This window comes from Geotrypetes seraphini, chromosome 7 (assembly GCF_902459505.1).
Source record: "Geotrypetes seraphini chromosome 7, aGeoSer1.1, whole genome shotgun sequence".
NCBI classification, from domain to species: Eukaryota; Metazoa; Chordata; class Amphibia; order Gymnophiona; family Dermophiidae; genus Geotrypetes; species Geotrypetes seraphini.
The window spans coordinates 69,007,146-69,024,702 of NC_047090.1; the positions used below are offsets into that span (position 1 = coordinate 69,007,146).

General features: G+C 44.9%; 1 protein-coding gene across 1 annotated transcript in view; it reads right to left on the reverse strand.

Moving 5' to 3' along the window:
- EIF2AK4 (eukaryotic translation initiation factor 2 alpha kinase 4) overlaps positions 1 to 17,557 on the reverse strand; it is a 271,684-nt gene that overhangs the window by 218,934 nt on the left and 35,193 nt on the right. The window contains exon 7 of the mRNA XM_033953235.1: positions 16,073 to 16,188. Within this exon, the coding sequence (XP_033809126.1) occupies positions 16,073 to 16,188 (116 nt within the window). The remainder of the gene's footprint in view (positions 1 to 16,072; positions 16,189 to 17,557) is intronic.

Below are 17,557 nucleotides of genomic sequence, written 5' to 3' on the forward strand. Positions count from 1 at the left end.
TGCTTAAAAGCACTGCATGTATGTTCCAAAGGTCAGGGGTTCAAGTCCTGACTAAGGTTACCAAAGACAGAATATTTTTTTTTTCCACCCACCCACCCAAACATGCATAGCTAAGCATGTGAACCTCTTCATTTATTTAATTTATAACGTCACTGTGTTTGGGGGGGAGGTGAAGTTTCATTAGGTTTACATGGTAAGCTTCTAAGCTTGTACCTAAAGCCATTTCTGGAGACTCCCATTCCCAAGTCCCCAACATAGCTCAGTGCTTAAAAGCACTGCATGTATGTTCCAAAGGTCAGGGGTTCAAGTCCTGACTAAGGTTACCAAAGACAGAATATTTTTTTTTCCACCCACCCACCCACCCACCCAAACATGCATAGCTAAGCATGTGAACCTCTTCATTTATTTAATTTATAACGTCATTGTGTTTGGGGGGGAGGTGAAGTTTCATTAGGTTTACATGGTAAGCTTCTAAGCGTTCTGCTGTACATTTTTGTATAACAGCGATATCGGCGTCGTTGCGCATGTAATGAACTGTATTGCTGTAGAGTATAGTAGCTGCTTCAAGTACGCTCATGAGGCATATATACGTCATCGATGTTTTTTTCTATACTTGTTCTTCATATGCAGTTATTTCCTATAAAATGGCAGCCAGGACACAGCCAAACCAGGCTCTTCCTACCAAACGAGCATCACTACTTTGTAGTGCCTAGCCATCACAGGTCATATCTGCAATTGAGAAACTCCTGGATTTGCCTGACCTGGTGGTATAACAGAAGAGCCTCATGTCCCAGGGAAGTGGAAAGGATAGGACTTTGAACACCATATAGACTTCATATAAACTTCGTTTAGGTTCCACAAAGACTGGTAGAAAAGGCACCTAAGTCATGCAATAAGCTTTCTTTCGATTTGCCAGAGACATTATTTCAGAGAGGTTGCTTAAAAGAAGACTCTCCTGGTCTTAAAACATTGCAACAATCAGCTCATTCGTCACAACAAGAAACAGAATCAAAACACTGATTCAACCTGAATGTGGCTTCCAGTTCACAGGAAGAGGAAGTAGCAAGCAGCACAATGCTGATCTCATTGTGACATCATCAAGGTGCACCTGGAAGGTAGATATGCCACAAGTAAAAGACAAGCCGGGACTTGAACTCACAACCTACAGATGATCGATATAGTGCTTTTACTCACTGACCTACACCTGTGTCTCTGGTTCCCCTGTCATAGCATACCTTAGTGATGTGCCAAGGTATAATCAGCTTAGCTATCATATCACAATTAGCTGACACAAAAAAGTGGTAGGTCAATGGTTTAAAGCACTGCTTTCACTGACTCGAAATCCATATTCTCAAGTATGGTTGAATACATAGTTCAAAAGTGCTGTCTTGATCACACACAAATTCAACTTTTCAAATGTTTTGTATCTGGTATTGCTAATGTGCTGTTTCAGATGAAAATGAGATGTGATTGGTGTGTATCTTGTAATTTTATTCAAATGAGTATTGTGTCAGCTGAAGGAGTTGAGGGTGTTAAAACCGAACTGTACTACTGAATGAATCTATTCCGTTTAGGCGCTTAACATTCGCCGTCCTATATGCTACAATAATGGCATTCCTTTGGTAAGTAATCACAACATCCTTAAGTGGTTTAAGATTTTTATTGTAGAATATTATGTCATTTCATTGACACTCAAAAGTCCAGAAAAGCGGTGTGAAATTGTAACACATGCAACTGCAGTTTGCTGAGATGGATCACAGCTACACCGGTATACAGAGTAAGCCCCTCCTAGGTCCAAATCAACTCCCAGCCTACAGGAGGAAAGGGTACAATGTCAGTGCCTGTGAAATATTAAGATTTCCTCATGGTAGGGTAAGGCAGGATGTAGGAAAAAGACAGGAAAGTAAGGAGGTCAGAGAATAAAGGCCAGAGGTTTATGCCAGAGAAGCAAGGGAAATAAAAGCCATCCTCCTTGTTACAGAGTCCATATGTGAGCTAATAACCTACACACACTGGTTGGAATGTTGAAGGTTAGTAGAAGTGAGCACAAATGTCTCATACCTACCTATGCACAAGTATCAGGAATACGTCACAGGATCCGCCCGTATCACAGGAACAGCTTCACGATGAGATGCTAGCCACATGAGGAGGAGGAGGAGATCAGCTGGGCCCGAACACCTGCAAAGAGGGGAAGCATGTTAATACATTGGAAAAGTCCCCCACCTCAAACTGTTACAATACCTACAGTTATCCTATAGCTTCAGTTGAACTTGAAGTACCAGCATGGAGAAGGGAGGGGGGGGGTGCTAGTCTTATTCTACACAGAAACTTGTAGACCCATACCATCATTAACTCCTACAAGGTGTGGAAAGCTGAGCAGCATATAGGCTTCTGATAGCCATAGTTTTAACATTTTAGCAGTATAACTCATCCAATCTGCTTTCTCTGAGCTCCCAATATAGATGTCATTTATACCTAAAACTAAGGGGGTGTTCAATCAACACACATGCTAACCTAACACCAGCATGTGTCGATATACAATTTGTTGTTGGTAAAACAACAAAAAACCAAGAGGTCCTAAACTGCTAGCTCATACCAGGCCATCGAGAAGCACATTACGATGCCCTTGTATGGTGACGATGAAAGTCTTGGACATCCAACCTGCAACAAGAGTATGAAAGCTGTTAGCTATTTGACATGTGGGCAATTCATCATAAAGCCTGCTAATGGAATGATATACAGGAGCAACATAGTGAATGAGGCCAAAAACAAAGATAGCTTACCTATTATTCTACCTTTAATACTTGAGCTGCTACCAATAACTTCTTGCTTTGCTGGTCAGGGACATCTGAACTTTAACTTCAGCCTAGAGAAAGAGGCATCATCACATTCACTCACATGAGACAGAGACAGACAGAGAGAGAGAAGCTGTTTGGGGTTCACATAAATATACTCACCATTATCCCAAGAAATGGGCTCTTATTAGGTTGTCCCTGACCACCTGCCCTCTCCTACGCTCTTCTTGCTCAGGTAGAGGCCTGCGTCTAGCTTGGATGTCCTCATCATCGTCACTGTCTTGGACCGGCTCAGGAGGGTCTGGCATCCGTCTTCTCAGCGCTAGGTTATGTAGCATGCAGCAGGCAACAAACATCCTGGACACCTTGTCGGGCCTGTACAGCAGTTGCCCTCCTGAGCGGTGTAGACATCTAAAGCGGGACTTGAGCAACCCAAACGCACGTTCCACGATGGTCCTTGTGGTGTTCAGGGCCCGGTTATATCGCTCCTCCTCTGGCTGTTGGGGACGCACAATTGGGGTCATCAACCATGTCCTCAGGGGATAGGCACGATCACCTGCAAGGAGAAACAATATTAGAAAAGGGGCACATATCTGTTGTCCATTGTTCTGCATCACCTCCAAAGTTAGCCATGACCCTGTGGTAAAATGAGAGAAAGGCGGTTAATGTAGCAAAGCTTTATCTGCAGTAGTACGTTAACTCACCAACCAGCCATCCACCTTGGATTTCACCCCTCTGGAACCTGCCACCTAGGCCGGAGTGGGCCAGGATATAAGCGTCGTGGCAGGACCCTGGAAAGCTGGCACACACATCTGTCACCTCCATGGTAGCACTACAGACCACCTGCATGTTCATGGAATGATATGCCCTCCGGTTCCTAAATTGCCTTTCAGTTTCAGCAGGTGGTCTGAGTGCTACGTGTGTGCAGTCTATAGCTCCCAGGACAGAGGGGAAACGTGCCAGTTGAGCAAAACCCCTCATTGTGCGTTGCCGCTCTGCCTCACTCATTGGAAACTGGATATACATAGCAATACGCCTTAAAAAGACTTCCAAAAACTTATTGATTATCCTGGATACAGACGGTTGACTGATGCCAGCCCCAGCTCCCAGGGGCCTTTGGAAGGTTCCTGTAGCCAAAAACCCCAGGGCTGTAGTTACTTGTACATAAACTGGAAGGGAATGTCCCCTAAGAGTGGTGCGCTCCAAATCCACCTGCAGTTGCTCACAGAGATGAACTATGGTCTCCCGATTAAATCTAAAGAGACCAATACACCGCTCATCTGTCATATCAAGGAAGTTTGCCCTGGGCCTATATACCCTGGGGGCCTGGCGTCGGCGTCGGCCTGGGCCTCTGCCTCCAACCTGGCCACGCCCCAGGGCCACAGCCGGACCTCTTCCTCTACCTCTAACCTGCCCACGCCCCGGGGCCGGGGCCAGGGCCAGGGCTGGGGCCGGGGCCGCCACCAGACCCCTTCCTCTGCGCAGCAATCTATCATGGGCCACCACATGTAAGACAAACTCAAACTCATCAATCATCTCTCAAACCAATACCAGACCAAAGACACAACTGACAAGTACACAACAAAAGGGAGAAGATGGGGGAAAGGAGAAACAATACAATCACAGTACAAAGTCACACTATCACAAATCAACCACCAGAAGCACGAACGCACGGGAGTCTAAAGGAGACAAAATAATGATTTTTTAAAGATCCTTATATACTCTCGACGCCGATGTAGCGTCTGACGTCATAACCGTTACAATTTTGAAATCTGTTTGCACAGTCATTGGGTGTGCATAGATCAAATACACCTGTAAATACTTGCAATGATTACCCTTTCTCAAAGCTTGTACCTATAGCCATTTCTGGAGACTCCCATTCCCAAGTCCCCAACATAGCTCAGTGCTTAAAAGCACTGCTTGTATCTTCCCCAAAGGTCAGGGGTTCAAGTCCTGACTAAGGTTACCAAAGACAGAATATGATTTTGTTTTTCCACCCACCCATGCATAGCTAAGCTAAAATATGTGAACCTCACTTCCCAATCTTCATTTATTTAATTTACAAATTGTCATTGTGTTTGGAGGAGGTGAAGTTTCATTAGGTTTACATGGTAAGCTTCTAAGCGTTCTGCTGTACTTTTTTGTGTAACAGCTATATCGGCGTGGTGTAAGATATAATCTATAGTGTTGATGTAACGCGGAGCGGCTGCTGCATGCACGCCCAAGCGGCACAAACACGTCATCGCGTTTTTATGCGTTGTGACGTCATAGAATCGCCCGTTCTTCATACGCAGTTATTTCTCCTAAAATGGCTGCCAGGAGACAGCCAAACTTCACCACTGAAGACTCCAGGCTACTGGCCAGGCTCTTTTTAGTGCATGAGCACCATTATTTCAGAGTGGCAGGCCATCGCAGGTCATACCTGCAGTTCAGGGACTCCTGGAGCCGCCTGACCCGGCGCTATAATCGTAGAGCCTCCTGTCCCAGGGAAGTAAGTATTCCAAGTCAGGCCCTCACAAATAATCATGTAAAATGTAATGATGGAAACCTGTCTCAATCAAATTGTTCATGTTTTTGTGGGTAAATTTTGATTCCTTTTAAAAACTACAATTGTGCATAATAAATCTTTTACATTGAATACTGAAATTAAAGCACATCCCAAAGGAGCAGTAGTAGGATTTCAAATGACAAATTCAGCTCCTAGAAGGCATCTATTCCATTCACAACATGCACACAACTAATTTTTGGGTCACAAGCTTCACATTTGTAATCGAAACATCTTGACATCAACTTTGCCAAAGTGCTGCTATGTCATTTCAAATACCTTAAACACTCCTGTATCAATCTGCTGGTCTAGGGAGATAGTGGCATGACGTTTTAAAGTGACAGCGTCAGTACCCCTGACGTCAGGGGTTTCAAGCCACGCTGCTCCTTCTGACCAAACTATTTTATTGCCCCTGCTGCATGATTGTAAGCTCACCAGGACATGCTGTAATGTGGGGCAGTGCTGATAGGCTACAGCCTCAGCACCCTGGGGTTGTGAGTTCAATCCCACCTCCTCCTTGTGATGCTGTCCATGTCACCTCCCCCCCCCCCCCACTGTCCCAGGTACAGTAGAGAGATAGCGATGCCTCCAGCACAGAAAGGGGAAATGCTGGTGTACGTGAATAAATTCATGTAAAACATGTGGCAGAAGGGGGTGGAGGCAGACACCAAAGCGGATAGGGGCTCTTGGAGGGCAGTGTACTCCATTTTTTGTGCTTATAGAGGTCAATACTTAAGTAAACATGTTATGCCATAGTGCTAGATGGCACTCATCATATCCCTCCCTCTCTGTTCTTTCTTTCTCTCTATTATCCAGGTTGAGGATCTCAGGAAAAGGGGGCGACTGCTGAGGCGCCAGGAGCGGGCCTTCCTTGAGGGGGTGAGGGAGGAATTGCGTGCACAAGCCAGTGAGTAATGAGTCCAGTGTGTGTTTCTTTGTGATCAGCTTACCAGAATAAATAGATGAAAATGCTTGAGTAGCTGTAAACCATTCTTAATCATAAAATCTGCAGTAAAGCTGCTATTGTGATATCATGTCACAATGGCTTTATGGTGTTCTACTTGCCTCACTTACTTACGCTACATTTTGATGTTTACAGTGGAGTAGGTGCTTTGCATCCTGTTATTAGCATTTGAAGAAAATAACGTAGTAAATAATGTCATGTTCAAAAGTGTTGTGGACATATCTGACTGTATCCTATTTCTCTCTTGTCAAGCAGCAGCGCAGGCACCCCCTCAGGAGGCCCCGCAGGTGATGGAGGGAGCCCCACCCTGGTCCTCGGCAGAGGAGGAAGAGGAGATGGAGGAGGAAGAGGAGGAAGAGGAGATGGAGGAGGAAGAGGAGGAGATAGAGGAGGAGGAGGAGGCCTGGCAGCCCTCAGGACCGCCCACACCACCACTGCCCCCTGGACCTCCACCACTGCCCCCACCACTGCCCCCTGGACCTCCACCACTGCCCCCACCACTGCCCCCTGGACTGCCTGCCCCACCACTGCCCCCTGGACCCCCACCGCCTGCCCCACCACTACCTCCAGGACCACCACCACCATCCCCTGTTGGACCTTCCCCTTCCCCCACCCATAGCCCTTCCCCTCACTCTCCTGCCCTTCCTGTTCCCATCCCACCCCCTTTCCTTGCTGTTCCCCCCCAGGAGCAGCCCGACCAGCCTCAGGAGGGGGTGGCCAGGGAGATGGCGGCCTACTCTGCCATCTTGGAGGAGGTGCAGGTATTGAGAGGGTGTGTGGAGAGGATGGAACATGCCCTCTTGCGGCTGATAGCCGAAAGAGGGCATGGTGCCAGCAGCCATACACCCTCTCAATGACTGCACCTCTTCTGCCCCCCTCGCCTGAGGTAGCTCAAGCTGCTCTTGGGGGGCACCCACCCTCTTTCCCTGTGTTATGTGTATGTAAATAGTTATTTAAAAAAAAGTTTTCCAAGTTTTAAAAAGTTGATATTTTAATAAAAAAGTTGGTTATGGTTTAAACTTTCCTGTGTGGTTTTAACCTTGTAGCATCAGAAGTTTAGTGGACAGAGTCCAAGGTAGATAGGGGTTCAGGAGGGACTGCTGAATGGGCCCTTTTCAATATAACAACAAGGTGACATATAGAAAGTTTGACAATCTTTATTGGGGTCTGTCATTCATTCTATTACCTGCTAGCCACTTTGATGTCAAATCATTGCAGAATCTAGGAAAAAAGTAAGTGAATGCAAGGGTATATGCAACTGTAGGTAGATGACAACATCTCAGCTATGATGTGCAAAGTAAGCCAGTCCCTGTTCCAAAGTAAATGGCTACATAAGGAAGAGAATATAAGTCACTCTGGTAGATTTGTTGTTAAGGAATAGGGTTATTTCTAGTAAGAGTTGGCTCCACACCAGGAGAATCCAAATGAGACATGTGGGTTTTTCTTCATTTCACGGAAGGTGATGGAAGTAAAGGCCAGATACCTCAATCTATCCTCCTGGTTCTTGAGCTGCACTATTTTGGTAAAGCAGGTGTGGAAACCACAAAGATGCTCACAGCTGCACTGCTCTCAGTACTATAAAAACTCCATCTGACAATACTGCACTTGCCTGTCTAAGACACCTGAAAACAGAAAAGAGGAGAAGCTGGTTTACACAACGTTCACAAACAGGGGGGTTCAACCCCCAAGGTCCTCCCTTCCCTGAAGCAATGTGTTAACCTCATATATGTTGAGCTGCTTAGATGTCACCGTGGTATAGGTGTTAAGGCAATAACCTTAACTTGCTGATGGTGTGGGTTAGTATCACCTGTAATCCTCCACTGCTACTGTTTAGAACTCATGTGAGGGAATAGACTAACTGAAAACAAAAAGTTTGTGTGCATATAACAGCAGGAATGCGTGCCATGGTGTTCTATGAGGCCAACATTATCAATTTACTATTGTTCCTGAAAGTCATTAAGGATACCTGTGTGAAGAGTGACTCAAGAGTAAGCAAATAAAGGTTACCATATATCATTCTCACCTACAACTGTTTGGCTAGGTGCAAACTGGTGTGCTGAGCTGCTGCTCTGGTCTGAAATGAAGAATACAGAGAAACTGTTAACAAAGACCTATGTCTCCTAAATTAAACACTGAAGTTGTGGCAGAACACACACCTAGAAGTAACAGAGCTGCTAACATACCTTTAGAATCCTTATTAAATATGGCAGCCATTAGGCACTCATTAGGAGTTTTCCACCTGAACCATGTTGATTGGATATCCATTGAATGGCAGTGTTCCCCCCCCCCCCCCAACATACCCGACCTATTCTTATCAATGAGTTAGTACACAGAACCATTCCTCACCTGATTTTAATTTGCCTGTAATTAGATTCTACAAAGAATTAACTTTAACTCTGAGTAAACCCTCTCAGATGTATGAACACATCCATTTTACTTACATATCCATTTGTGTACCAGCAAAATATATACCAGCATGGTCTTTATCAGTCTTCTCAGTCATTTTTATCAGCCCTGTGGAATGGAGAGTAGGAGATATCAGAAATAAAATAACTAGTATAAACAATAGCACACAATGAAAGGCCATAAAGAGAAGTCACTTTTGGTTGGTTAGTTTCTTTAGTTCTATGATAGTTCAAAGTAGCTTACAAAATATCATTCTCACCTGGACTTACTATCTGAGCTGCTTCTAGAAAAGATAAAACCACATATTAGAATGGCCAGTATTAATGGCTCTGTGGAATAGAGGGAAATGGGAGGCAGAGATAGGGAAAGAAATGTAAAAGACTAAGACAGAGTAAAGTCTGAAACATCTGCATAAGCGATAGGATAGTATAGAAAGGAAACGCTGCTCACCTGGACCTTCTTATACTCATGCACGCCTATGTAGCGTGAGACGTCATCATGGTGGGAAAACTTTCTCTATGCCCATTGGGCGCCGTTCGGGTGCGGTTCCTTAGCCCGCTTCCTAACCACGCCCATCACACCTCATTGGGTGTTGTACAGGGGGTGTTTTTGAACGTGTTCTATAAGTAGCCTGAAAAGATGGCTACACCTTGCAACATGGCTTCAAAGCGAAAATCGAATTTCTTGCATGGAGAGTTGCAGATCCTTGTGGCCCAAGTTGGGGCCAACTATGATTCCCTCTTTGGGAGGGAAGCTGATAGGATTGGGATAGAAGGCCAGCATGCTATCTGGAGAAGAATCTGCAGTGACATAGATGCTGTACACCATCAGGGCCGTGATATAGAGGCTCTGAAAAAACGGTGGCGTGCCCTGCGGAGAGAGGTCCGGCGGAAGCAGGAACGAATTAATGCGCAGGGTCCTTGCGGCAACCTCCAGCTGACTGTCCTGGAGAGTGAGGTGATGGACATAGTGGGTCCTGGAATAGGTCCTGTTGTGGGAGCCATTGATACTTCCCTGGGGCACCAAGGTAACATCACTTTACATAGAAGCCATTGACTTGTTGGTGTTTTTACTCATATTTTATATCTTTCTAAACTACAACAGTACTATACAACCAATGCAATTCATAGTAATATAATAAAAGCCATTGCCTGTTTTGATACTCTTGGAAGCCTAACATGTGGAATACGTTGCTAATGTTCCATATGTTAGCCTGCATAATACCTTGTAAATGACCGGATGTACAGTATTGTGACCTGTGATGCAATTCAAATGATGTTCTCAGATGTTACCGCTTTCAACTAATACCAATGTGTATTTTCTTGTCTTTTTGCAGAGGCGTCCCATCCTCCTTCTGCTGCTGCTAGGGATGAAGGGGATGAGGAGGAGGAGGAGGAGGAAGCAGTGGCTGGAACATCATACGCCACCCCTCCTCCTCAGAACACTGCTACACAAGCTGCACCGGCGCCCCCCCTTCATCCCCACGATGACAACAGGGCAGTAGAGGAGGGGGAAGAGTTGGAGGGGGAAGAAGAGGTGGATGAGGTTGGAGCCCTGGGGGAGGAAGATTTCCATCAGGGTGATGAGCTGGAGGCCCCCCCTGATGAGCTCCACCGTCAATTGGTGGAGGTGGGTGACCACCTCCACCAAAGACAAACTTTGCTCATCAGGGAGGTGGCTGAGATAAAAGAAGCCACACATGTAATGAACCAGCACCTGGCCTCCCTGGTGGCCGAGCAGTCTGCAACACGTGCTGTGCAGACTGCAATCCTGGAAGAACAGGCAGGGACTCGCCGGGCGCTGGAGAACATGTGTGGCATTCTTTCACAACTTCTCCCCCAGCTCATCACCCAGACTGCCTCCCATGGGGATCCTGGACCTCAATCCACCTCCCAGACCTCCTCCAGCCAGGCTCCCACCAGGCAAGGTTCCCCCCCGGCCACCCGTGGCCGGAGTCGAGGCCGTGGCCGGGGAAAGGGAAAAGGAAAGGACCGCCATTAGGACCCACTATGTCCTCTGAACACTCCCAGGCCAGTCATGCCGCATGGACCCTGGGGCTCCGCTGGACCTCCTCTGCATGTACACGCCACAGCCTCTATATCACGGTTCAGTCACTGCAGATCTTTCATCCAGATAGCATCCTGGCCTGAGTGCCAATCTTCATCAGCTTCAACTCCCATCGAGGGCATCATAGTTGGATAATAACTATTACACCCTTCCAAGGATCTGTAGCTCTCCAGGAGCCATGTTGCCGACTTCATCTTAAGGTGCAACCCGTTGCCATCTGTTGGCAGCCTGGACATTTGCCTGACTTCATCTTAAGGTGCAACCCGTTGCCATCTGTTGGCAGCCTGGACATTTGCCTGACTTCATCTTAAGGTGCAACCCGTTGCCATCTGTTGGCAGCCTGGACATTTGCCTGACTTCATCCTTGTCACAGGAAATGAAAAACTTTTTTCTTTGAACCAGGAAGCATTTAATTATTAATTGCACACAGCACAGCGGGTTCTCTGAAGAAGCCTCCTTGGCAAAACGCGTCTGAACCCTGCCGGACCATCGCTGTATGGACTTTTAAGTTAAGTTTGCTTGCACGTTTTGAAACTATATTTTTTGGAATCATTGAATACTCACCTATGTTATGGACATGCTAAACAGAATGAAGCACTTTCAATGACCAATCTCTTTAGGGGTTTGTTCCCCATCCTGAGTTTTTTGTATTCCATCCGTGGATTCTGAGCACCATCTGAGTTAAATAAGGTATTAAATACTTCTTCAGGCTTGTTCCCTTTTGTTTTTTGTGGTTGCATATTTCCATCTATTATGTACAACAGCAAGTCAATGGATTTATGTTTTACAATAAAATCCATCAAATAAATGAAACATATATAGCTGACAGTGTGTTTGTGTTTCAGCTTATATTGTATTCGTTAGGTGCTTCCCAGAGCTACATTGCTGTATCATGTGGTTTACAGAGGTATGTCCCAACAGTGTCATGAACGACCACTAGGCCAGTTAAGGGTTTGAGGATACCCCTAATGGATATGCATCGTGGTAGATTTGATGGCTGACACCTCCATTAGATGCAGGTCTCTCATGCATGCTCATTAGCGCTATCCCTTACAATCCTCTTATCCCACCTTTCACAACCTAGCTCCCTATGCATCAACATCTGTCCCTCTCTTTTGTTATTTTCCTTGATGCATACCAGGGGAGGGGAGGAGAGGGCTGGAACCTACATGCCATCTCTCCATTCCACCTCAAAACCTAGTGTTACTCCCTAATCTCCTTCCATCCCCAGTGGCAACCTTTCACCCTTTCTGTTAGCAAATACCCTTGCATCCCTAATCTCTCCTTGCCTCCATGACATCCTCCACCTCTTGCTTTTATCTTTTCTCATTCAAGACTACTATCCAGCATATCTCTGCTCCCCCCTCCTCCAAGTCTGGCCATATCTAGACACCTCTCCTGCATTCAACTTAAGAATCTCATTAATATGTATCCCATCTGGTGCAGTAGCTGCCTTGGTTGATGACATATTTCCCATATTTAAACAAAGGTTCCCATCCATTCCACATGGAGTTAATTGAATGTTGTAGGCCCCCTCTGCTCTTTCTTTTTGGTGTACTCTGCTACTATGGAAAATGGAGGTGGGGCAGACAATGACATTATGAAAGCAGGGAGAGTGGTGGGTGTGGGCATCTGTGTGTAACCTGACCTGGCCCCTTCTTTTCCCTAACAATTTATTCCCCTCCACACTTAACACAAAATTTAAGTCCCCAACAATCCCTCACACCAACACCCAGAAAAATCCATAAACTAAGGAAATACAGATAATGGGGGTGGGGAGGAGTGTCAAAGGCAGAAGGGAGTATAAGGGAGAACAGGCAAGTCATAGCACAAAGTTTCATCATTGAGGAAACAGAACACCACAAACACCAACTCACATAAGGGGGTCTTACATAGGCAAAATGGCTGTGCCAAAGCTTTCTATATACTAAGCACGCCTAATTAGCGGCGGACGTCATATAAACCGTTAGGATTCAAATCTAATTGGATGTGCATTGGATGTGGTTTTGCAATATACAGCTGTAGTGACGTTGTAGTCATCTCCTTCACATCTCTAAGCTCTATGTTCTAAACAAAGTTACCTCTATAGCTCTATGCCTTAAGGCATTGCTTTTTTCATCGTCCATACATCAGGGGGTTCAAGTCTTGAGTAAGGTTAGCAAATAGGTTATATTCATGTGCAGCCCATTGTCTAATAGTTAATGCAACCTGTTCTCTCTCATGCTGAACACCCTCCCCCCACCAAAAACATCCCCCCCTAACTGGATCATTCTTCAACACCTGTCCAAGCCCTCTGAAGTTTGATTTAACTCATAGAAAACAAATATGAAATATGTATTAAAGAATTGCAGCACAAATAACGCCTAAACGGAACAGATTATTTACAGTCCTATATGCATTAGTACAGTGCTCAGAATGAAGATTAGCGTGTAAGAAAAACAGAGCTCCACCTCACATGCATTCAAGCACACTTGGGAATATGGGTTTGGGGCTCAGTGAAAGCAGCGCTTTTAGCCATTGAGCTAACACTCTTTTGTCTCAGCCTACTATGACATTATAGCTAAACTCCTTTTCCCTTAGCACTTCACTAAGATATGATATGACAAGGGAACGAGAGGAATTGGAGGTGTGGGTCAGTGAGGAAAGGCACTCTCTACCAATCGTGCGGCCTTTGAGGGTTCAAATCCCAGCCTGTATTTTACTTGTGGCGTATCAGCTTTCCAGGTGCACTTTGATGATAGTTTCCACTTCTTATAGGAGTTGAATATAACATTTCTCCATTTAAACATGGCATACGTTGTTAGTTTTGATCGTGGTAAAGTATACATTTCTGAAATGGTGAAGAAACAATAAGCGGTATAAGCAAATCCAAACTGCTATAAGCGCAAGAAAGCATTTGTAGCTCAACACGCTAATGCTCCTTTTCTGAGCTTTGCCATCTAAAACTCCCCGGTTTGACTCCCACCTTTGCTCATTTTAATAAGGTCCTCGTTTTTTCCTATTAGATCTTATAACATTTCCCTTTGCAGGCAAACCTATTTTCAACTTACCATGGCTCGGACATCCTAAGCAGTGATGAGAGCACATTAACCAGGCGATCCACAAATGTCATCTTGCTGTCAGAGGAAAGGTTTCCTCTCATCACTGCTTAGGATGTCCGAGCCATGGTAAGTTGAAAATAGGTTTGCCTGCAAAGGGAAATGTTATAAGATCTAATAGGAAAAAAACGAGGACCTTATTAAAATGAGCAAAGGTGGGAGTCAAACCGGGGAGTTTTAGATGGCAAAGCTCAGAAAAGGAGCATTAGCGTGTTGAGCTACAAATGCTTTCTTGCGCTTATAGCAGTTTGGATTTGCTTATACCGCTTATTGTTTCTTCACCATTTCAGAAATGTATACTTTACCACGATCAAAACTAACAACGTATGCCATGTTTAAATGGAGAAATGTTATATTCAACTCCTATAAGAAGTGGAAACTATCATCAAAGTGCACCTGGAAAGCTGATACGCCACAAGTAAAATACAGGCTGGGATTTGAACCCTCAAAGGCCGCACGATTGGTAGAGAGTGCCTTTCCTCACTGACCCACACCTCCAATTCCTCTCGTTCCCTTGTCATATCATATCTTAGTGAAGTGCTAAGGGAAAAGGAGTTTAGCTATAATGTCATAGTAGGCTGAGACAAAAGAGTGTTAGCTCAATGGCTAAAAGCGCTGCTTTCACTGAGCCCCAAACCCATATTCCCAAGTGTGCTTGAATGCATGTGAGGTGGAGCTCTGTTTTTCTTACACGCTAATCTTCATTCTGAGCACTGTACTAATGCATATAGGACTGTAAATAATCTGTTCCGTTTAGGCGTTATTTGTGCTGCAATTCTTTAATACATATTTCATATTTGTTTTCTACTTGAAAACGTTCCAAATCTTTAGGCATTCCTTTGCTTAAACTTATTTGAGTTCATCCTGATATGATACCTAATGAAGCACAGACAGCTCAGTCAAACAGCTGTAGCTCTATCAGTTAGGAGCCCAGCCTATGCTGCTAACATCCAGAGGTTGTGGGTTCAACACCCACCACGTCTTTTAATTGTGGCATATTACTTTGGAAGATGCAGATTGATGAGGTCACAATGAGGTCAGTTTTGTGCAACTGAACACCTCCATTTTGCAATGAGGGAAGCTGGAATGTTAAGGTGTGTATCTGTTTATTCTCTTTTTAAGTGCTGATAATGTGTGCTGGTTTTTCTTTGCTTTCAAAAGAGAGCCGATTGCAGTGCTGTTTGTTGAGACAAAAAAGGGGGTTGTAAAAGCCATGGGAATATTATATTATGGTTTGGGCTGAAATGTGGTTTGTTATCCATGCAATATAATGTGTTCCATTGTTATGGTGTCATTATATTTATTAGGACAGAGAAAAGATGAAACATACCTATTGAAATTTACTATTGGAATTATTGATAAAAAATACAGTAGACGTCTGCCTCGCGTGTAACAAAGAGTCGCAATTACGATAGTTGAAACGGCATTGAAATCCAAGTTAGACCAGGGTTTCTTACGTCTACATAATTCACGAGAGTTAGACGCACGCGTTCGCCCAGGTAGCGCCTATCCAGCGTCCCCACTTGGCACGCCCATAGACCGCCCACGGAACGCCCACGTCCAGAGCTGCAGACGGGACTATGCTTTCGATAGACGTTAGTTCCTTATGTACTACCTAGGGACGTCTATGTGTCGTCTATTACCCAATTAACATTAATTAAGACCCTTAACTCCATGATTATTCACTTATATCCGACGTCCAAAGCACGCCTAAGTTAAACGCAGTAATAGAGAATTTAGGCCCATGTGCTTCCAGGCCATGTGCTAAACTCTATCATGCAGTCTCTCCAACTAAGGACTTTTCATCAAGCTATTGTGAGTAACTTTTGATTAATCATTCTGCTTTAGCAACATCTTGTCTTGTAGCACATTCTCCTTATTAAAAGATCCTATCTGTAACCCGCTCTACCTGTCTGACTTTATAATTAATCATGCTCTGTAAGAAATAAAATTCTAGTCTGATTGCAAATGCTTTGAATCTTGGTCTTTTTAATATAGATATATTATTATTATAGAGCTAAGTTTGAAACAGGCAGAGCTATTTCCTTTCCCCAAATTAAAGTTCTTTATAAAATATATTTCTCTGTCAGAGAGCGATATATTTTATTGGTGGAGATTTATCCTAATAATAAATCCATCCATATTCACATAATATATTCATATCTCTACACTATGAACATTCCCATTGTATACTTACCTATGCATTTTCCTCTGTGCACAGTATTCTGACCAGAAACCCCTGTCTGAAAATGTAGACATTTATAAGATGTGCAGGAATCTTCATTACTGTGTACAGAGAGCTGACGCTCTCGCCTAAAAGAAAACCACATGCAACATCTTCTATTAGTAACAAGTCATTAGCTTCAATTTATAGATACTATACAGCAGTGTTTCTCAATATGCGGTACGCATCCCCTTGGGAAGTACACGGTACTGGCTGCCGCAGAGGATATTGCCTGCCCGCCCATCCACCGTCGGGATCCCTCCTTCTTGCCTGTTCGTCTGCCCAAGCTGTCAGCGGGAATCCCTCCTTCCTGCCCGCCCTCTCCCTCCGCCAAAGCCACTGCTGGGGATCCCTCCTTCCTGCCCATCAGAGGAAAGCTTTCAGGAACAGCGGGGGTGGGGGCTTTCCCAGCTACCTCCTTCAGCGGCACATGTTTCGGGGGGAAAAGCGCAGGCAGCGGTTCACACACCACATGTAGCTGACCCGGAAACCTTCTCTCCGACGTTAGAACTGATGTCAGAGGGCAGGCTTATGCAGTGTGGGACAAAGGGAGAAAGGAGGAGGGTGGGGGGAAGGAGCGCGTTGGGACATGGGAGGGGCATAATTTTGGGATAAAGGCTGGAAAGCAGGGAGGGGGAGCACAAACTCAACATAGAAGGAAGGGAGAGGCATGAACATGGGACACAGAAGGAAGAGAGGAAGGGGGCACTAACTTGGGACATAAGAGGGAGAAAATAGAAAGGGAAAATTGTTGGGCAAGCGTGTGTGAGTGAGAGCGAAAGAGATGGTACACATGGGGAAATGAAGAAACAGGAAAATTGGGCATAGGGAGAGAGGAGTGAGGTAGAAATGCATGGGGAATAGAAAGATGAGAGGGAGAAATGTTGAGTATGGTGGTAGAGAGGGAACAGAGGGACAGATTGAAGGGGATGCAAGGGGGAGGAATGTTGGACATAGTGATGGAGGGAGAGATGAGACATTGTGCTGAAGAGGGGTGATAGAAGAAGAAATGAGCATCAGGCTGGTAAGCAGTGGTGAAAAGTGCCGCACATGATCCAGGGAATGAGAGAGGGAGAAATGTTGGATGTGGCAGTAGAGGGGGTGGGAGAGATGCCTGGATCTCTCAAGACAGATAGACAGTGAGAGAGAGAGGGAAACATGTTGCCAATAGGGGTGAAGGAGAGAGAAAGAAAAGTTGGACTCATGGAGGTACACAGAGAGATGTTGGTTGGGGAAGGGAATGAGGTCCAGAAAAGAGAAAGCATGCAGGAGGCAGAAAGAAAGAAAGAAATATTGGATGCACAGTCAGAAGGAAGTGCAATCAGAGACTCATGAAATCACCAGACAACAAAGGTAGGAAAAATGATTTTATTTGTAATTTAGTGATCGAAATGTGTCAGTTTTGAGAATTTATATCTGCTGTGTATATTTTGCACTATATTTTTCTATATTTATTGC